General features: G+C 39.4%; 1 protein-coding gene across 6 annotated transcripts; it reads right to left on the bottom strand.

Annotated features, from left to right (window-relative positions):
• Positions 1-452: 452 nt before the first annotated feature.
• ANKRD46 (ankyrin repeat domain 46) lies at positions 453-22432 on the bottom strand. Of its 6 annotated transcripts, none has more exons than XM_069779782.1 (4): positions 22285-22432; positions 8527-8869; positions 7077-7235; positions 453-2534 (listed from the first exon to the last, which is right to left on the bottom strand). In XM_069779782.1, the coding sequence occupies exons 2-4, from the start codon at positions 8835-8837 to the stop codon at positions 2318-2320; spliced, it is 687 nt and encodes a 228-aa protein (XP_069635883.1). In that variant the 5' UTR covers positions 8838-8869; positions 22285-22432; the 3' UTR covers positions 453-2317. The 6 variants fall into 6 exon arrangements, with proteins under 6 accessions (XP_069635883.1, XP_069635884.1, XP_009923262.1 ...); XM_069779783.1 differs by lacking the exon at positions 22285-22432 and adding an exon at positions 21951-22065; XM_009924960.2 differs by lacking the exon at positions 22285-22432 and adding an exon at positions 17149-17207.
• Positions 22433-22662: the final 230 nt, after the last annotated feature.

Below are 22662 nucleotides of genomic sequence, written 5' to 3' on the forward strand. Positions count from 1 at the left end.
TTGGAACACACACAGGATTTTTTAAACCTTTTCAATGCACAGTTCCGAAACTGCTTATGTACACAGCATAAGCAAAGCACAGCAAAGTAGGAAAGGCTACTTAAGGCTCAAGCCTGGTTTTCTTGGTTGTATTTTGTACCCCCTCATAGGTAATCTTAAAACTCAAGGGCCCTCTAGACCATATGTTCAATACCTGAAATCTTAGATAAGAGCGGGAGAGAGAGACACACAGACAGAACTTCAATTCAGTAACAATACTGAAAATAAACCAGGCAAATCTAAAGAAACCATGCTTTAAAACCTCATTTATACCAACAGCATGGTTGCCACTTCTCAGGGAGGGAACCTCCCCACTTCTGAAACGCTCATTATCAATGCACAAGAAAGAAATAAACTCAGTAAAATGGGGTAGCATCATTAGCACTGCACTAATGTAATAATAAACCAAAACATATTTACTACATATATTTATTTGTGGCATTCACCCATACTGAGAATAGTTACAAATTATGCAGATAATACATATTGAAAGACAATGTGATTATTCAAGATACAGAGTATTATTAACAGAAAGGTACTTATTTAGAGAAGTAAATGTAATTTAGGTATACTATAAGTTTATATTTCTCTGTTCATGAACAGATGTACAATAATTGAAATATTCAGGAGTATGCTGGGTTTGGGTTTTTTGGGTTTTGTTTGTTTTTTTTTTAAGAGACTTTCCTTTCTGTGGCATTGCAGCTGCTAGAAAAGTATAGTTTCATTAACCTCTAACTTAAGAAATGAGATCAAGAATTATTCAGATGCAATTAGAATGGGGCCCAGTTCAGCAAAGCCCATGTCACACATCAAAACAAAGACAACAATCCTCTTCACTCAAACCCATAAACAAGAAAGAAAAATACACATGGTAGCGGAACAGAGAGATATAGGTTACTTTTATCAATACTTATTGTAATTTTTAATTTTAGAAATGTTTGATGTTATTTAGCAACAATTTAGGAGTGGCTAAGTAAAAAAAAAAATTGATTCATTAGGTTTGCAGAATTCCTTTTGTTTGGGATTTTCAAGGCAATGGCAACAAAGAGAGTTAGATGTCTAATCAGCATGGGACGAGAGAATCTGCTTTCTTTGAAAACCTCCTACTATGTAGTACCTTTCTAGCCTTCATAAAAGAGTATCTAACTGATTCATGTCCCTAGGTTATTTACAAAGGATTTCACAGCTAAGTACAGAATGGGTCAAGATTTCATTTCATACAATGTTCCTAAATATTAACATTTAAATACTTTCATTCAGCATACTCAGAAAATAATTCATAAGCCTGAGAGTGCTGTCCAAAAACAACTGAAATGGAAAACAATTCTAGAAAGCAATTCTATTCAATCAAGTCCTCTCCACAAACATGAAAACAATACAATTATATGGTTCAGTCTGGCCCTTGTGGGAAGAAGAAAAAAGTTACCTTTCATGACATATTTCACAAAGACAATGACCTTACAGAATTATTATATACAGAGCAGAACACCTAAATCACTTTTTAACCACCCTTACAAAGAAAGGTTTGCTTAGTAACATTTCAACAAAAAGGCAAAATTTTCAGCCTAAGGCTGAAACAACTTTACTTCCAAAGCACAACAAATAGCTTTGTTCTACAAAATTTACTTCAGGCAGGTATTAACAACATTGAATTCATCTGGGGAAGAAACACTACATTAACCTAATAAAGGAGTGATCTATACATTAAAGACATAGTAAAACTTGAACTATTTCTCATTCTTTTTATAAGCTAGCAGATATGAAACTATGGGAATGCATTAAAAGAACTATGAAGTTGTAGCTTATTACTGTCTATACATCAGAACGCATTATTATATTATTCAGATTTCTTGAGGAGGACTTTTAAAAGAACATTTTTCTTTCAACTGAAGCACACACAAAAAAATCCAACAGTAGATTTACCTCTCTTCATAGGGAAAATAAGTCAAATTTGGTTCTGTACTAGGATATATTTTTCACGCCCAGGAATTTAATATTCATTATGAAAGGCCTTTTCTAATCATAACATTTTATCAACAGAGAGGATTATCTTCACATCTTGCTTGCAAGTCAAGATAAGTCAGAGGTAGCTTAGGAATGCTTTAGAATTTAGTGTTTTACTTGAAATGAATTAATCCCTCTTTCAAAGGGGTTAATAATAAGTACAAAAGGCAAACAGTATATACAGCTGCCACTGCCTGCACCAAGAGAATAATTCCAAGAAGCTCAAAATAAGATTAGAACAGGGAAGAGCACGGTGCACTTCTTTGCATTTGCTTCAGTGCACCAGTTCAGGCTGGTTTTCTACGAAAGGAAGCACCCCACTAACATAGTATGCTATTCCAAGAGACAGAAGAGCAATGACAATGATCAGGAGCAGCACCCTCCAGAAGCCCAGGTCTTCCACAAACTCTTGCCATGTCGTGCGGAAACTGGAAAGAACTCCTTCACCTTGCTGTAGGTTTGGATTAAGGAGGGAATGGCTTTCCATCGCACTACGAAGGATTAAAGTTAAAAATACATCAGAGCAAAAGAATGCACCTTTAAGTACAACAGTAATCCTACTAAGAGCAACCGAAACATTCTAAATTAAAAACTAAACCCACCTGCAGATTTATAGCTTTGCCCCCGCTAAATCAAGACAAAGCAGATCAGGAAAAGACTCCTAACTCTAAACTTAAGTTAGTTGAAAGGATGTTTTATTAACCTGTTTAAAGAGAATGATATTTATACCTGTACAACTGCACTGAGTTTGCAGGCTTGCCACCTAGAAGCCATCAAGCCAGTCCACATAATTCCTACTAAATATAGCTCAGTAAAATTTAATGAAGCACAAACTAAAACCTCAAGGGGCACAGCTCTTGTTAATAAAACAACAAATTGTGATTTAAAAATAAACTGGTGAATAAAATGGAAACTTTAACCAATATAGTTTAGATTCTGAACTCTGTAGTGATCTTTACTACTCTCCTGCGTGTCTTTGTTACAGAGGCCTCTTCTCTAGCATAAAAATATCACAGGAACAATAAATTTGGGTAACAAGAAGTTCAGAAACTTTCTGATCTTCAAGACAAGTTGGCACTGCTGTGCTTTCTGCCATATGGCATTCAGCAGCTGCTTTGATGTTTTAACCTTCCACCACCAATCCATCAGGCCCCCTTAAATTGTCAGACTATAAATTAGGGACTGGAACTCTCACTTCTAAACAAGAAACAAATATAAAATTAGAATGATGAAGTCATTTTGACAATTAATCGCCTTTAGAAAAAATGTAAGTTGTTTCAAATGCTGCATGGATTCTTGTATCATTCTCCCAATTTTGCTGGTTTCACAATTGGTTTATAACAGGAAACTTTCTCTGTTGCTGTATGTAAAACCTCATGAAGAATAGGGAAACTTTCTCATCACTTGATTTCACTTATGTAAAATTTTAGCCATTTGCACAGTCCTACTATGTCTCACTTGAATGAGATTACATATAGAGGTGTTTACAGGATCAGGCTCTGACAAGTACAGAAAGGAAATGGTGAAACCAACTACGTACACAATGATGTCAATAGCAGAAGATAAGCAGAGGAAAACCAATTTTTTTTCCTCCCTTCTAATTGCTTTCTGTTACCATATTCCTAGATATCTCTTATAGCAATAATAAAAGAAAACATTTCAGGGAAAAAGTCATTTCCAAGTCAAAACTAATTGTAGAAATGCTATTGTTCTTGGTCACAATAATAAATTGACAAATGATTGTTATCAGGAAAAGATCTCACTTATGAATCTCTCTTCTAAGATTACACCACGGAAAAACTTCACACTATTCATATGGTATTTTTTCTCAGGAAGTACAGCCACTGAAGAATAATTAGCCTAAACTCCCATAGCCTGCTGAAGTATTGCAGCGTCACATGCAGAAGATTTCAGAATTTGTCTATTAAACAGCTTGTCTTTTTTGTTTTTTAAATATTTACCTTGCTGTAAAGCTATTTTGTTTGCCCATAGCTGCAGGATTTAGTGATCTTCCTTGCTTGTTATGATTTCCCAAGCAAAACAAAGTGTTAAACAAAAGACAGCTATTGGTGTAGAACAGAACTACTCACTCATTAAGTACTAACTAGTTAATACATAACCCCAGAGAGGTTAAATAAAGGTGCAATGCAATTTAAGTGAAAAGATCACATGCTTGCTCATTAAGTAGAAAAGGGTACATAGAAAACACTTTTGCTATTTTACATATATAAGCATTCTTTTGCTTAAGAAATAGTAATGCAGCAATGCATCCTACAGAAGAGTTTGAGCCACATAGCCTAGACAGATGTTCTCTTCTGTTTCCAGCACAACGTGGAAGTTCACATTTGGATGCACTTGTGGGCACCGTCACAGGTCATGCTGGGCTGCGTAGATGGACAGATTGTTTGTGCTGAAAGACGGACAGAGCAAGCTCTGCCTCCTGACAGCACAGTGCCACTCCTCACTGGGAGGAGTGTAAAGGAAGAGAAAATAAATTTGACTTGGGAATCTAGCTTTGGCCTCTGCTACCAGGGCAGAAGCAACCGTACATAATAAGGAGCAGAAAACTTAAGTCAGAGACTGTTTTTAGAAAGAGCAACCATTATTTCTCCATAGGTTCATACATAATGTAGCAGAGTTGGGGGGGGAGAGGACAGAAGACATTCATCTAAGTGTCTCTAAAATGTGAAAATAATACTAAGAGGGAGGAGTGAAACTGTGGAGGTCTGAAAAGCCAACTGTTACAAAGACATTATTTATTTACAAAGCAAACAGCACACAAACTCGCTCGCTTTTGCTGCTCTAGGCATCTGTTATTTGTTATTTTAAAAATAATGTATTTCAGACATTTTAAACACGTTCACAAACAAGCTGGGTAGTACACTGTTTATGTCTCTGTGCCTCTCCCCAAGGAGAGTTGCTGACTTCCTTGCCAAAGCAAACAATATAACATTTATGAAGGTCAAATAACAGAAAGGAAGCTATGTTCATTAAAGGGACACTATCAAATAAAAAATTGGAATTTAAATGGGGCTGAGCTGTTGGTCCATATGTTTAAACAAAACCAACATAAATGCATTTCTGTGTGACAAGCAACTTTCAATAAAATTTAGTTAAATCAGAAAGGTAATATGCACAAATTCTAATAATTTATACCCATGTAATTTTGAGAATAATATTAAATTTTCTCTTTCAGGGCTTAAAACAGTCTCTCTGGTGAGTGGGGTCACCTGATGTATAAGAAAGAACTTCCAATCTGCTCATTGGGAGTATTTTGCATGATTTCTGTAATTTTGTTGGTTCCACCTTTTCTGTTTACTCAACTTAGATAACAATACCTTCTACAGAGTTAAATTTTCATTTATAGTGAAGCCTGTGTACCTTTTCACCAAACTGAACAACAATTATGTGACGAAACTCCCTGTCTTTTGTGATATAATGTTCCAGCAGTCACAGCTCATGATCATTATTAGACAATATAAAGAATTACAAATTTGAATAAATTCTGTATAAGAAAGAACAAGTATTTCAAACAACATTGATATCCTGTTTCCAATATGAATTAAAAAAAACCAAAACAAACAAACTCAGTCCCATGTTCTGTCATGTTTACTGGCAATTCAATGGTTTTTGCAAGAGAATTAGCCTCCATTTAAACTTGCAAGAATTCTTGCCTCATCTAAATCCTACAAGAAGGCTGCCTTGGAAGCTCATTGTAAAAAACAACTCCCAATTTCCAATCAAAAAAGTATTTGTGGTTTATCTGTATCCTTTGGCTCTTGTGCTATCATCAGCTTTTGTCTTAAATAGTTATTTCATGTTGTCCAAAACCAGTAATTCTTGTCAGCAACCACACACCTCTCAGCCTTCACTCTGCCAGGTTAAAATGAGCTCTAGTTGCCTCCTTTCACAAGGAGATGCTCTGTTCCCTCGAGTGCTGAAGTAATGCCTCTCCACGCTTCTTAAAAGATAAATTAAACTTTTTTGAATGGAGCTAAAAGAGCATTAAAAAACGTACTACACAGCAGAAGTTACCATTGCTTTTTAAAATGGCACTGACAGTTTTCTTTATTGAGTGGAAATATCTAGTTTTGTGCATTCTAGAACTTCATTGCCTCTTTCAGGGTAGCGTCAACTGCCGAACTGACTAATACATCAAGCCTTTTCTGCTATATCCTCATTTTCCACTGAGGAACTTCCATTTTACAGCATACAGCTTTAGGTAAATGAAGCTGCATATTGTGCTACTGAATCACAATTTATTCCTACTAATTTCCTCTCCCTTGTCATCCCAGATTTTTGTCTATGCCACCCCAATTTTCCTCTGGGTTGCCTATATCTCACTTCTTAGTATCACTAACATGCTACTACTTTCTATGCCAGTACCATTTATGAAAATTATAAGTAAGCACAGTCCCAGGACCAGACCTTTAGGAATGCATTAGTAACTTCCCTCTAATCCAATACTTTCCCTGAAATTGTCAGCAATTTTCCTGAAATCTTCAGTTCTCCTTCAACTATCTTTTTAGCCGCCACAAAATTCTTACTTTATTCTCCATCTTTTCTAGGACTACTACTGATAGAAATTTCATACATGGCACCGTATCACATCCTTTATTCAAGTTCAGATAGATGAAAAGTCTGCTATCCCTTCTTTGCATAGACAATCCATCCTATTGAAAGGATGCTACATTAGCCTGTGATACTGGCATTTTGCATTTCACCCCATTTTCCCTTTGGCTTTGTGATAAGTGGTAGAACATTTATTTTTGAGAATCTGTAATGGAAAATGAGTAATTATTTTTAAAAATTTCCACCATGAAATGAAAATCTCAATAGAGAAAGTTCTTTTTTTCTTACATTTGATCTGTTTAAGGAGATTTTACCAACATTTAAAATTTTATTTTGATTTGGTCTGGTAATACCAGGCCAAATGTGATATTATCAGTTTTGAGGAACAATCAAGTCACTCACAGAAATCTAAAAGCCATAAACATTATTTCTCCTAGTAATTATTTTTGTTTTGTAAATACCTTTCACTTTCAGCAGTTTGCATCGTTTCCAGCTTTGAGTGAGCTCCTCTGTTAAATCCTTTCACCTCTTGCTCCTCTAAAGATTCCAGAAGTCTAATCACATCTTTATTCACACCCCTTCGTTTTGCAAGAACAAGTGGTGTTGCACCTTGGTGATTGCTAAAATAACCCCACAAAAGGACATGAGAAGAAAGGAAACTTTTAATACAGACATTTTGTAACAAGACAACTCAGCATAACACATTACATTTTAGTAAGTCCTCAGAACCATTTTCTGTCATATCAGACAGTAAGAAATTCCTATCAATACAAGTTATGGCATAACTGACTATAGAAGAAAATCAGTATACTTAGGTTTGAAATTGCACAACTCTTTTTCCTTTAAATAAAAATCAAAATTCCTAGTACTAATCTAGTACTGGGTGCTATAACAAAAAAACCCCAGTAGATTTATGGCAATGTTCACGATTAAGCTTAATTTCAAGAAGGAATTGTGCAATCTGGTTCCTCATAGTTCCTTTTTCCATGTGGGTATTAGGACGTGAGGCAAAAATGAAATAAAATACAGATGGTCCCTCTGCTACTATTAAAATAATACTGAATAGGACCAGAGCTGCCTTCAATACTAGGAATTTGCACCAGAGTTGTTGGAAATGAGAAAAAAAAAACAAAACACCCACAACCCATAGAGAATCTGGTCTGCCAGTAACTAGTTTTGCTGAGTTGAAAACTTTAATGAGGGACAGGTGAAAAAGGGGCAGATTTAAAAACTCAAAGGTTTTGAAGTTACTACCAGTTTTTGCATGCGTTGTGATTATGCAAAGTTCCACAAACAAAATAATTCAGTTACTGCAGTGAAACAGCTAGTTACTTTGCAGCTTGAGAGCTTGCATCTGAGCACTGGCATCTGACAGCTGCTAGAAGCCAGAAGGAAAGAATATACAATATTTAAAAGAAGGACTGAGTCACAGACTTTGAGGGAGGGGGAGAACACTGAAAGGGAAGCATTGTTACCAAAGGAGTACGGGAATGAACTGACACACACACATACTGTATTTTCTTTGTCTTCTACAGTACAACAATTAAACCAATAGAACTGTGGTGGAGAAAATTCTTTTAAAGTAGTCAGTGTGATTTTTTTCTTTGGTGTCAACCACCCACACCTGGCTGTCTGGCCAAACCAGGATAGCAATGTCATCAGTGAGGCAGAATTAGACACAGCAGCCCACACCAGCAGCTGCTATTTTTATTTGCTTTGCTTGTTGCACAGACTAGCAGAAGTGGCCTCTTATTGTTTTCCTGCCTTTTATTTTGTGTTTTTATTAAGTGATATCTTAAAATAGTGGAATTCCACCAAATTTCAGCAACAGCAGATTCATATGCAAGGCTCTGGTGACAGCAGACTAATATATTTTATAATATGTGCTGCAAAAAACCAACAGTGACTTACCAAATATCAATTTTAAGTCCATTAGAAACTAGGAACTGGATGGTATCCACATGCCCACACAGATGAAGGGCTGTGTTACCTTGGTAATCAGTGGCTAGTAAGTCAGCACCAAACTTATGCAAGAGTTGACAGATGTCTACATTTCCTCTGGCTGCAGCAAGGTGAAGGCCTGTTCGGCCTCGGCTGTCACGAATATTTGGGTCGAAACCGCTCTCTAACAGTCGTTTGGAATAGTTAAAATCTCCATCAATGCAAGCCTGCAGCAATGGCACATTTGTCTGGGAAGAGTCGTTTACAAAAACGTAGGACATTGTTCTGATTCTCTCTGGAGTAGGTGACTAACCTGCAAGCAAAAGTTGGAAGAAATTATGGTGAAACCAGGCAAATAAATACAATGCAAATATTTGGTAGACTGCTCAGGTTTCCAAACAAGAATGCAAACTAGCTTATAAACCACCTCTGAAATCTTCCTGTTGTATATATTAACTTCGTGTGCTGCATTCCCTCCTGGTAATATGGAAAGAGCTCCTTTTAGTCTTACTCACACTTCTGGAAACAGCAGCAAAGCTTTGTTATTACAGAAAACTGATTAAGATCAATGCCACAAATGCAAGACAGGTGATTAGCTTTCACCTAGTAAGAGATCACACAGTACTATTGATATTAAAGGCCAAAACACTGTAGATCAGAACTGAAAGGGAGAACAACCACCATTCATAAACCAGGAAACCATAAACAATTCAGTTAACAGATACAGTGACGCTAACTGCAACTCTTACTAGCTATAAGCAAAGCTACTCCAGTGGGATTTCCACCATCTGAATTTGAATTTTGATGCACAAAGTACAGTCAGTTGCTGAAAATGCTTCATCACTATAAATACTAATTCTTCATTCTGCAGGAAATATATTTTTCAATACTCTTTGCACAACATTATAGTGCCACAGATACACAAACTACTGAACAAACAAGAATAGCAATACAGACCATAGAAAACTGAGTGTATTACATGAAATTGCCCACCTGAAAGTGAAAACTGGAAGCGGATACAAGGAGGACAATGGTAAAATCAAGTATGGAGCTATTGTGGGTTCAACTAGAACCCCAATATGGAGAAGCACAAATGTAGTTTCTCTGGCTTAATATTAAATAAAGGATTAAGTCCTTTTCTGTATCAGAATCTAAAAGAGGAAGAGAAATGTTGTTTCACCATGGATTTCTTGATACAGAATATTTCATGAACTATGATTTAAGTTTTGAAGAATATTTTCAGGATGAGTCAAATAATGAGGGTATGATGAAATTGTGCTTATGGGACACAGAAAAGATGAAAACAATAATGAAAAAAAGAGAATGACTATGCAAGAGGATGGCAAAATGTGCAAGATGCAATGGTAAGAAGAAATGAAAACATCTAGAAGATTGGACAGCAAAGATCTGCACTCCCTCAGAGAAGAGGTGAAAAAAAAAAAGAATCATATAAATCATATAAACCAGTAAAAATCCTGAGAAGAAACCTCAATACAGACATGACACAGTTAAAGTGACAGGAAAGAAAACTGATTTTACTAGATAACCTTTGAATTGAAACTGAACTGAAACTTCACTTGAATATTTCACTTGCCCAGGGTTTGTACTTTGGGCTCACAATGTAGCAGTGTTCTGATTAACTATATGAACCTCCTGTTAAAAGTGCTATATGCAGATGTAAATTTTCTCATCTATATAAGGTATCCTTCCACACCAGTGCACTCATTCAGCCAGGAGAATGGAAACATGGCCAGTAGCCAAAGAATTCGATTTAAAACCTGTCCTTTTTTCAAGAGTTTATAATGTCTATATTTTATAGCTTTTCCCCCATGTTTTAGATCAAATTCAAGATCAAAGTACCTACAGAAGTAATTTCAAAATGTTTACACACTGGTCTGATTAACAGCTGTAGCATTTGGGGATGTTCAGGTTAATAAATCATATTTAAACTTCAGTAGGTTGTATTTCCTATCTGGACAAATTCTGCTGTATGTATCAACACTGTCTAGTTTCCCAGTGCAGGAATGCACAACTCTTTTTTCTTTCTTGGATGCAGAGGAGAAAGAGATCGGAGTAACTTCCACGTCCTGGTATCTCTATAAGGAATGATTTTAAGCAGAATACATTCCCCTAGGCTGCAAGTATGTTTTTAAGCACGTGATGATATATCACTGGCTCAAGCATCCTTTTCCACAGTCATCCCCAATAGCAAAAGGTCAATTCACTGACGTACCATAAAACATTTCATGCAAGACTGGTGTCATTTAGGGTACTAACAGCCTTCTTATAATCCTACACAAAAAGAAAGGACAATGTACTCACTCGTGTTTCCAGTGATTATGTTACAAAACCCCTGGATGTTGCCAAGCTAAGATTCCCAGCTGACAGCAATTTCAATTTTCTTAACCATTTCCCACCCAAATCATAAATGATATGAGAATTCTTCTTCAACTCTGCTAGTCCAATCTTTGCTGAGAAAAATATTGGGCCCCGCTTCTGTATGATGTGATTGTGACCTTTACAGTCCACGTTAAATCTTCCCGAAACCGAGATCATAAATCATTTTAAAACCTCCAATTATCATACATAGTAACTGCATATCAACAGCACAAATCCCTACTTGTACTTGATAAAAAGATCACGGTTCACTTGTAAAATAATATTTGAGTGTTTAAAACTGTTTAATAAAACAAGGCCTAACATAAATCAACAACAGAATATTATACTGGAAGAGACATATGCTATTTGAGGAATGGCATGGCATGCTCTGTAAAATGTAAGCTAATGTTTATATTTTCATACCAGACATGTACATCTGATAAAGCCTAACAGAATTCCCCATCACTTCACATATAACTCTGATGAAACATTAGCTAATAATACTAGAAAAAAAAAAGTTACCGCCTTATCTTTTCAGGAAAGGAAGCACAAAGATTAGCAGTTATCAGAAAGTGTAACTGGAGGTAATTCCAATTCAGAATTTGTTATCACTAGAACCTTTTAGAATTGATCGCTGAAATGTAGAAGACTTAAGTGAAACTAGTATTTCACAGGAAGAAAGACCAACAAATCCTTCTTCCCAATGCTTGAAGATTGTGGACTAAGCAAATGCATTCACACACACACAAAAAATCTGGACCATCTGGTTTGATTTATCTTTGTGATTAAAAAGATTTTTTCTACAAACACAATTCTATTTCACATATGGCTACCTAACCTATGCCAGACACAAGCTGCATGCAAAGCTGAACTATACACCACCTCTAAAATGCCAGTCCCCAAATGATACGTTCTTCCCTCAAATTTAACCTAATTTAGCAAAATTTCCTGTCTAACAAAACTCGGAAAAAAACTACAATAGCCAACTTAATTAAGTGTTTTTGAATAAACAAACTGTGGTTACATTTCTGTTCACAGTATGTATCAAAAAGCTTATTGATGTAATGAATATCTAATGCAGTGGATTTAGCAACAAAATTCCAAAGCATTAGGCATTCTTTTTAAATCGCTTCTGAAAGGTGAATCAGATAACAACTCTGAACCTGCCTAAAAGCTGGTACACCTACCATTAAGCACTAATGTCACAGGCACAAATTGGGACAAACAGACTTGCATTAGTAACAAGACACAAAAGTATTGCAAAATGAGCGTTCTGAATATCCCTATAAATTACTACTACTACTACTGGAGTTAAATATATTTAATTTGGTTCAGTAAATGACCACTTCTAAAAATGCATCACTATCTACTGAAAATGTATCTTTTAAATGATACTTCTGTTAAAAAAAAAAAGTTTTGCTGTTAATAACTTGATACTTTGAGAGAAAATGAGTTTTGTGGAAAGTAAATTCAAAGATGTCCTCCCAAGTGAGAAGGATTCCCATTAGAAAGGCATAATATAAGAATACATTTCACTAAATTTATACAACACAGATATAGCCTGAGCACAATGTACTTTTATTAATAATTTTAGAAATTATGCTGTAAGCCACTTCTTCTATGACATATGTGGGCTAGTACAGGATAGGAAATCTAACTAAACTGTTCTGTTTTCAAAAGGATTGCTTATATTAAGTGAATCTGTAAGAATAATTTACTTCTATTTATTAAGTCATTTTTCTCCCACTGTACAATGGTAACTCAGTGTCACATGCTGATCTGTTGTACAACACATTCACACCTGCAGAAGCCAGGAGTGATCTTCAGTAATTCAAATCGTAGAGCTAGATGCAAGTCCTGTCACTTCTTAAACTAGTCCTAAATTTGCACTAATTGTGGACAGTTTTATTTTGCAGTAAATATATGCTATTGTCTCTGCCTTCTCAGTAAGTTCAACAGCTACCAAATAGCTCCAGAAAAAGAAAATGGCTAGATTGTGAGACAGAATCACTAACTGTACCTGCCTCTCCACTGCAAAAATATTAATGAACCTTACAACTTGTAATTAACCACCCAGTCACCGCTACATAGGTTATACCAGTTCCGCAAAACGACAATATTTCCACGAACATTCAGAAAAACTGAAGTAATTGTCCTTATTTTAAAACAACACATCAGGACAACAGAACTATATCAGAGCTCAGTACTTGGGACTTCTCAATATTAATACACACTTTGACATCTAGAACCTAAGCGTCAGTAAGACTACCACTAGAGAAACTGCCACCACCAAGAAACAGAAACGAAAACAAAACCAAGAAAAAGTAACATCCCCAACCCTGTGCCAGCAAAACACACAATATGCATTACTTCTAAAATCTACATTTGCCAACTCCCCTCGTGGCGAACAGCTTCCTCTTTCTGTAATGGACTTTGAGAGTACTTCAGTGGCAGTGGCTTGCAGAGCTCTTCCTTTTCAGTCTTTAAATGAATGAAAAACATTCCAGTACTTTGCTTAAATGTAAGCCCATGATCTCTGAAGGCAAAGTTTCCTGGTCAAATGGGATCGTTCCCTTAAAAACACTATGTGAAGATAAGCTCTTTTTGGATATACAAGATAATTTTTTTTTTAAAAGGTGTAATTTAATAATTAAAAAAACCAAATCAAAACCACATTACCTTGCTTGTGTATCCTCTGAACACTGATCAGATGTTGAAATGTAAATCCAACAATATCATTCTCTTCCCTTTCTAGGTAGGTTGAGGGTGAAATTCCTCAGTAAGTTTTTATGCACACCTGTATTTATGTGTAACTTATTAAGAAGTCATTTAACTGAATAAATGTTCTATTTAGTAAAAAATCATATGATCAACTGTCATTTCTGTTTAGGAAAGAACCCCATTATTTACACCAAGTTCCACTGAGAGCTCTGTATCTTCTATTAAAAACCTTCACCTATTCAGTCCAACCGGAACAGAGGTTTATTGCTCCACTAATATAGACCTGCTGCTAAAAGCAGCATCTCAGATTCATACAGCATGATGTCTGTCTTACACACAGCTGTATTTTTGCAGCATTTTCCCTTCCTAACTTCAGTTATTTTTTCAACAGTTCCTGGATTCAAGGTATCACAGCAGGTTCATAAGAGCCACCTCTCCTTTCATGACTCTAGACAGACACACAGGTAAGTGGTTATACAAGAACATTATTTATGCTATTTGTTTTCAGTAATTTGCATTGCCTTCTGCAGACATGAGACATACAGGTGTATTCTCTTGATGTCAGGACCATCCTGCAAGTAGAAACTTCAGTGCATTGCACATACATAGGGCTTTGCACATATAGGCTACAAAGTGCTTTATGAAAAAATTAGAATAACGATTGCTGCTCTTTTATGGATCAGCAGACAATGGCATTGGGAAACAGGTAGCTTTGCTCATCATTGTACAGTATGGCAACATTACAAGATAAAAAAGAAATAAGATCTCAAATGCCAATCCAGGGTTGCAGAATGCCTCCCCAGATCATATAGTACATGCGTTGTGTATTTATGTACACAAAATAAGGGAACAACTGGAAAGAGATCATTCTTTTAAAACACCTTTACTGACAACCAGATTCACAAACATTTTATCCTTGCTACACTTAACTGGTAATTCAGTTGCATTACATGTTTCAGTGCACTTAACTTCTATCAAATACACATCTAAGTATTTTTGAGCCTTGCTCATTTTTCACCTTCTGCAAAAGAACTATTTAAGAAGAAAGGCAATTTACAGATTTCATCAGGTCATCTGTTAACTCCCTATAACTGGCTCAGGTAAATCAGTAAATAACTGCAGCACTTCCCTGACTGTTGTGGTCAGTTTGAATACATCTGCTTTTAGAGAAAGTTATGGAAGCACTTATATTGGTCATAATTATCAACCTCTTCACAAACCTTTATTCAACTTCTTTGTTTCTGCTGGGAACATGTAGGGTGCTAATGTACGTTGGTCAAGAAAATACCAAAGGTCATCCCATATTGTTTTGTTGTGGGTTTATTTGTTTGTTTTTTAACAGACTAGAGAGAATTCTTCTGCTCCTAATGAAGTGTTTGTGTTTAAATTTGCTGCAGACCTTGACACAGTCTTCTGGAAAAGAAGGGCACAGTAACTGAGCAGCAAGGGATCTTCAGGAGGCGGCCGGCCGCAAGCTGCTGAGGCGGACACAGCACTCGTGTCTGGATGAAGATTGCCACCACGTGGACTGACAAATTCCTGTCCGACTCACGTAGATGATGGTGTGGTGGGTAACCCTGTGCTCACACAGACCACTTTTCCTACATTTTGTGGTGTTTCCTATTTTCCTGAGAAGGAAATGATGGAAGGCCTGAAAATGAGATTTTATAAAACTTGATAAAAAAGAATTCTGAAGTCCAAACTGCTATTCCCTTGTGGTATAAACAGCAATCTCGTTCAAGCTCTGATCCTGTATTAGTGAAATGAGGACTTCGGTATGTGGCTTTAGTTCTGAAGACAAAGGTATTTTCTTTAAAAAAGTAGGCATCTATGCCTGTTTCTTAAAAAAACCCCGAAAACTAAAACCAGAACACCACACACACCCTCACACACAAAAAGCCCCATCCTTACCTAGACAAACAATAAGTCTGAGATGACAAGTTTACTAAAATGGGAAAAACTTTATGTGTCCAGCAGGAATCATCAGACATCAGAGCTTAGTCAGCTTTATTCCAGCAATAAAGCAAACTAAGAACCAGGAACCTATCACTAAACTGCTTATTATCATGCAGTCCATATTTTCTTACTTTCTTACAATATATATGATAGCTTATACACTCTTAGTCATACATAGCCTTGATGACACTGCCTCAGTAATGTATACAACATCAAATCCAGTTTAATGGCTACTGAACAGAAGCAGGTCACTTTAAAAAGCAGACATTTCCTAAATTTGTAAGTCATTTATATATAACCATGTTTGACTTTACCTTTAAAATAATATATTGCTCTGCTTGTTCATTAGAGTTTATTATTTTATATCAACAAATAATACCAATTATAAGATAACTAATGCTGTCAGACACACGACTCTTACTACCACTGCCGGATACAAGTATTTCTGCTCAGAATTTTCATGTTCACACACAGTAAATCATTAAACCAGTTCATCAAAGCCAAATAGTTAACTGATACATTTACTTCTTTTAAATATTCTAAGTCTCTGTCAATACGGCATGACTTTAAATACTTAATCATACCATGTTGGATCATGTTACATGACATGGTAAGATGAAACGGTACAACTATTAAGGTTGTATTTCTAATATACATATATTGATGCTATTTTTCATCAATAGTTACTTCACCATGCTTAGGCTCAAAAAATTTCCCCATGTAGGCAAACCTGTAGTACTAGTCTCTGCCCAACACTGTGTCTTAAGGGACTGAAGGGGGTAAATCAGCAGTCTACAGGTTCCAAGGACAACTGGCAAGTCTAAGGAGAATCATGGAGGCCTGCCTTAAGCTCCTGATGTGCACGGAGGCTGCAATTGACCAAAAATGTAATGAAAGATGACTGGAAAGATGTGAAATAGATTTCAAACTGTAACTATTGAACCTGAGAATGAAGTAGCTCAACTAATGTTTACCAATTGCGTCAATGGATCCTGCTGAGCCTAGAAATAAAAGACATCACTCGTACAGGGAAAACGTCTGCCTTTAGATAACTTCCTAAATGCTAGTCACTTATCAGTAAAAGACCCAATTGTCAACATGAAAGCTGATGTCCCGGCAACGAACAGCAATACTCACGTTTCTTTAAAAAGGTTTGACAGGGAGTACTCAGTTCTATTTGAGAAATGATGAAGAGAAACCTTACAGAAGAAAGTCCATGTTGATTATTACTCTTGTGAATAAGAAGCTAACATAAAAGTAGCCATAGCAAATCACAGCAAAGGTCCATTGAAGTCTAGTATCTTTTTTTCAAATGGTGGCCAAAAGCAAAGGCCAGGGAAAAAAGTAGAATAGGGCAAGAATATATAATACTGCTTTTTCCATTAAAAAAAAAAAAAAAATCTCTCTCAGATGGATGGGGTTCCTATGTATTTAGCATCACACAGTGCCCCCCCCATGAATCTGCCCGTTCTGCTTTTCAACACATACACTTTTAATATCCACAATGTACTCTGGTAAGTTCTCCAACTCAATTACCTGTGAAGAACCACATCTTTTCATTTTGCTGAATCAGGGCCTTGTTAGCTTCACTTGTGGGCCCCCAGCTCTCCTGCTGGAAGAATGGACAGTCAAGCCCTGCCCATTCTTTTCATACCACTCATGATTCTACAGGCCTTCATCATATCCTCCTCAGACATCCCTTTCCAGGATGAATTTCAGAGTACCAGCTTTCTTGACCATTCCCCATATGGAAGGCGGTCTGTGTCTTTGACCAGTCTTGTTTTGCTTCTCCAAATCTCACTCATTTTCACTATATGCTTTCTGAGCTGGGACACAGAGTAGGGGAACCACACAGGGTGTTTGAGGTGAACCATGGATTAACACAGTGGCATGGCAAGATTCTTTGGTTTGATCTTTACTTGTTTCCCAATAGTATTTACTCTCCGATTTACCTTTTTGACTGCTGCTGAGCACTGTGGTTACATTTTCATGGAACCATTCACCATAACTACAAAATACTGCTCATTACCGAGAGCCCAGTATTTCACATGGGAAGTCAGGATTCTTTTTACGCTACCTGAATGACTCTACCTACACCAAATTCACGTGCCATTACATTGTATTACCCAGTTACTCAGTCTTACAGGGTCCTTCTGCAGCTTTTCACAGTTGACCTTATCTTTACTACCCATGTCGTTGGCAAACACTATCACCTTGTTGCTCACTGCCTCTTCTAGGCTGCTCATGGAAATGCTAACACTTCAGCATCCAGAACCGAACCCTGCAGAACTAAAATTCTTCCACCAGAAAGACTGATCCTAAGTTCACAAAAACTGCTGTCCTGGATCGGATTGCTCCAGCTCGCCCAGCACTCTGCTGTCAAGGGTGGCAATCAGAGATCCTTCTTTGAGAGAGCACATGAGCCTGGCTGCTTTCTGCAGCCCATTCCCCCAACACACCCCAGCAGCCACTACTGTTACATCAGGGACCTCCCTGGCTAGACCTTTTAGAAAACAGCCCCTCAACGGACCTCTTGTCCATGAGTTTTTCTAATCCCTTCCTGAACCTGCCCGCACTCTCTTCCCTCCACAGCTCCCCCCGTCACCCCCACTGAAGTCCTTCCCTATACCCATCTGAAACCGCCCTCCCACCAGCCCCAGCAAGGAGCCCCCACTCCAGTGCCGCAAGGCTGGACAAATAACTCCCACCTTATCCACCGCCTTCATTTTGTAAGTCTTGATCACGCCCCAGACATCTCCTCTCTAATGTGAACAATCCTGACTTTCCAATCTTTCCTCTTAAGGAAGCCGATCCCCTTGGCCCTTTCGGTTGCCCTTCTCTAACCCGCTGTGTCCTTCTTCAGATGCAGAGACCAGAACCACACACACTACCCCAGATGTGGGTGCACCAAGGTGCTGGAGCAGCAAAATGGTGCCCTCTGTCGTCTTCTCAGCAGCCTCCCTGAGGACGCTCCCCATTCTCCTGGCTTTCTGGCTGCCACGGCACACTGAGCTGAGGTTTTCAGGGAACAGTCAATGGTGACACCAAGAGCTTTTTCTTGAGTGGTGGCTGCCAGTTGTGAGTTCAGCACCGTGCAAGCATGGTTTAGATTATTCTACCCAAGACATCATCTTACCTTTGTGTATGCTGAAGCTCATGTGCCATCTTTCTGCCCCCTTCCTTTTTTCTGGCAATTTATTTTTGACCTCTTTTTAATTTTTCAACTCAACTAATTCTGCATTTAAGAAATTTCTTTTATGCTATAAGCACCCAGTCTCCTCAAAAGTTTCTGGTAGGCTACTTTTTTTTATTGCTTCCTGAAAATCCAAGTAGACTCTATAAATCACATTACCTGCATCTACAATCCTACTCAGTAAACTTTAGTAAAAGCTGACAAGCCTTGAGATGCAGTAAACCTCTAAAAAGGTATCCAAACTCAGGCAGAAGCAGTCCCTAGCATACTAACACACACCAAGGACAGGCGTATGCTTCTCTGCACAAAAAACGTCAAGGTGAAGAAGACAGACAAGCATTCTATACCATCCACGGGAAACCCACACACCATAAGCGTTCCCCGAAATGTGCTGCTGCCCTTTTTCTGTCACCATCCATTATTGCTGGTCTGACACTGTAAGAGGTTTTGAGCATGCTGGAGACTATAACCCCATCAACAATCACTAAAAGATCTATGCCTTTATACTATAAAATTCAGCTGATGTAGCTAGATTACTTGGATGTGAGAAATTTGCTGAGTGACAAAACTGGTGTTTAAGCAGCTCTGTTCCATTTAGTCAATTGAAAATTTATCAATAGAGTAAAAGAAAGAAATGCCACTTGGAAAAGTGGTGTTGATACATGAACTAAAGCCAGAATCTAAGATATGGCTTCAATGAGGTACTGTGTGAGATAAAACTTTTTGCCACATATTTAGCAAGTATCGGCTTTAAATAGTAAAGCAAACCACAACAAAACTGAACATTTCAGTATTTGTGCTCTTGACTTAGGTGACAGCAGAATCTCAGTAAACACCGGCGATTGAAATTTGGTGGAACAGGCCCATGTACTCAGGACAGGCCCATCAGCCTGTCATCTACAGCAACAACATGCTATGAATGGTCTCTAAAGAAAGCTGAATGCATCAGGGATCATGTGTTTCACATAATGTGTATAAAAAAATGCCCTCTGAAATATTTTATGTGCTTATTAACTGACCCATATGGAAGTGGAGCATCCACAACTGAGATGATGTGGAGGGCAATCAGCTGACAGACTGATCAAAAGAGAAACAGCCCTCAGAATTCCAGCATACCCAAATCCCTAGAAGAGCCACTAGTAGTTCACTCCTTGGATGACAAGTTATCTCAGGTCCTGGCCTGCAGATGAGGACTTCAAGACCACATGTATTCAGAAATTAACTGCACAAGAATATGAGGTGGGATAGTACAGTCAACTTAAGGCACCACTTCAAATCCCTCACTCTTGCTAATAAGGCAATTCTAAATGAAGGATACCAAAACTTGCTGAGGGAAACCTATCACTGAGCGCAGATCAGAACTGATTTTTATAGTCTCCTCTTGCACAGGCAAACTAACGTTCCTCTCGTAAGAAGAGAGCAGATGCACACACTACACTTCAGCCTTTGGCTCATCTCAACTTACTCTCCAATACCTTCTCTTCAAATAAAAAAGAGAGCAATTTGCCAGGGTCATTTTCTGATTGTCACCAATCCTATCATACTGCAAACATTACTATTTTTCTTCTAAAAAACACATTTAACAAGTTCTTGTTAATAATCTGTTTTACAAACAAAAAAGAAAAACAGATTTCAAGTCTACATATAACACTAAGCTTAGTTCCCTGCTGCAGCAAAAAAAAGCATGACTTCCTAGATGGAATGTGACTGGTTTGTAAAAGTGTCGGGCTTTTGCTCCTCCTTAACCTTTTGGAAGGTTGCTCCTGAACATCAGTGCTCTCTGATGGTTAGAAATTTTCATATACTATTAATCTTAAAATCTATGTTAAATTATTTGTGTATCAACATCATTCTTTAGCTCAATTTATTCCCTTCGCAGTGTTTACCTTGATGGTTCAACAGAAAGCAAAAAAGGCCTTTACTCTGCAAAACTAAGAAAGCCAAATGCTTCTTTCAACACTCTTAATTTCCCTACCTGTCCTAGGCACATCTTCCTGCATCTGTTCCACTTTACCTTTTCACCTGAGAATGATTAACATTATACACTTTGTACAATGAGGAGAGTTTTCACTTTCTAGAGCTTTCTCCTTCTAGAGTTTTGTTCGTGGATAATAGCAACAACTTCTTCTGGATCATCGTAAGTCAGCATTCATTTTTTCTACAATTACATATCGTGCAACTACCAAACACATATTTTGGTTTTGTGTTGCTTTCAACTGGTAAGAATTTCTTCTGTAAACTGCATGCTTACAAGCTTGCAACCGCAAACCCTTGTCCTTTAAATTATTATTGTACTAGTCATACTCTAGTTCTCAGGATCACCCAATTCTTTCTGTGTAGGACTGTAACCCTCTTCTATATTGCTAATGCCTTCCAACTCTTGATCACTACCAAATTAAAACAGCAAAGTATTAACTGCTACATCAAAATCTTTGCTAAATATTTAATAAGATTGGTCTCAAGACAGAACTAATTTTATAATCTTTTATACTCAGATTTGGTGCCTCTTCTTTTCAATATTACCCACCATAGTTTGTCTCTAGTTACTTCCCCATCCTCTTTACCATTCGGGTGTTACCCCTATCTTTTCAGCACAACAACTTGCTTTGCAGCAGCTGATCAAAACTTTAGCGTTGTCTAGAAAAGAGAACTACTCCGTTTCCCTCAAAAACAGCAATTCCTTTACCAAAGGCCGTTTTGAGGACAGGTTAAAAAAAGTTTTTCCGGCAAAAATACGTACTGCCTTTTAGTTTCACTCATCTTCGTTGTTTTCTCCTAAAAAGTATGGTCTGGAGCAGCCGGCCACAGCGGCTGCAGACTTGTTAACGTCCTGTCGGGGGGCAGCCGCTTTCCTGTCGCCGTTTCCCTCCCTTCCCGTGATAAAGGCTGGCAGCGCACTCGCCGTTCTCCCCTCGAACGTCTCCCCACCGAAGCAGCATCGGCTGCGCTCCACTTCGTCGGGTCTCGGGCCGGGCGCTGCCCAGGCCCCGCGTCGCTTTCGTCGCCGCTTGCGGTGCCTGTCACCGCCGGGCCCTCCCCCGTGCCGCCCTGCCCCCGGCTCCCGACCGCGGTGCCCTCCGGGCCGGCCCGGCCCGACCCCGGGCCCTCCGGCCCTGCTCGCGGCCGAGCCGCCGCACGCCCTCACCGGCGGTCTGGCGGCAGCGCTGTGGCCGCTGCGGTCCGCTCCCCGCCGCCGCTCCGGCGAGGGTGTCACGGCCCGGGGGCGGGATGTGCCGGTGCCGGTGCCGCTGCCTCCCCCGACGCTGCTCCTCACCCCCCGCTCCGCTCCGCCTCGGGCGCGTCGTGCTCGGCAGGGCCCGGGCCCGGGCCCGGCACACACACCGGCGGGCGGGCAGGCAGCGCCCTCCCCTCTCCTCTCTTCTCCTCTCCTCACAGACAGACAGACCGACCGATCGACCCCGCCCCTCTCCCCGCGGACAGACCGACGGACCGACACCGCCCCCCCCTCCCCGCGGTACCTGCCACTCGGCGGCGGCGGCGGCTCGGGCACGCAGAGGGCGGGCGGGCGAATGGCGGAGGGGCCGCGCGCGCCCCCTGCTGGGCGGAGGCCGCCGCCGGGCGCCCCGGGGCCAGGGCCCCGCCGTCCGGGCCCTGCCCCCGGGGCCGGGCCCCGCCGTCCGGGCCCTGCCCCCGGGGCTGACGCGGAGGGCAGGCCCCCAGCCCTCCGCCTCGGCCGCGCCGCTCCCACCGAGCGAGGCCGGGCCGCCTTCCCGGCAAGCGCTGACCCGGGCCGGCGGTGGAGGCGCGGCACAGCCCGCCCGCCCGCCCGGCGCCCCCCTGGGGCCGTCCCCGGCCGGGGGCAGGACGCTGCTCTCCACAGGGCTGCCGCCTGCCCG

The sequence above is a fragment of the Haliaeetus albicilla genome, chromosome 3, assembly GCF_947461875.1.
Source record: "Haliaeetus albicilla chromosome 3, bHalAlb1.1, whole genome shotgun sequence".
In the NCBI taxonomy this organism is placed as follows: Eukaryota; Metazoa; Chordata; class Aves; order Accipitriformes; family Accipitridae; genus Haliaeetus; species Haliaeetus albicilla.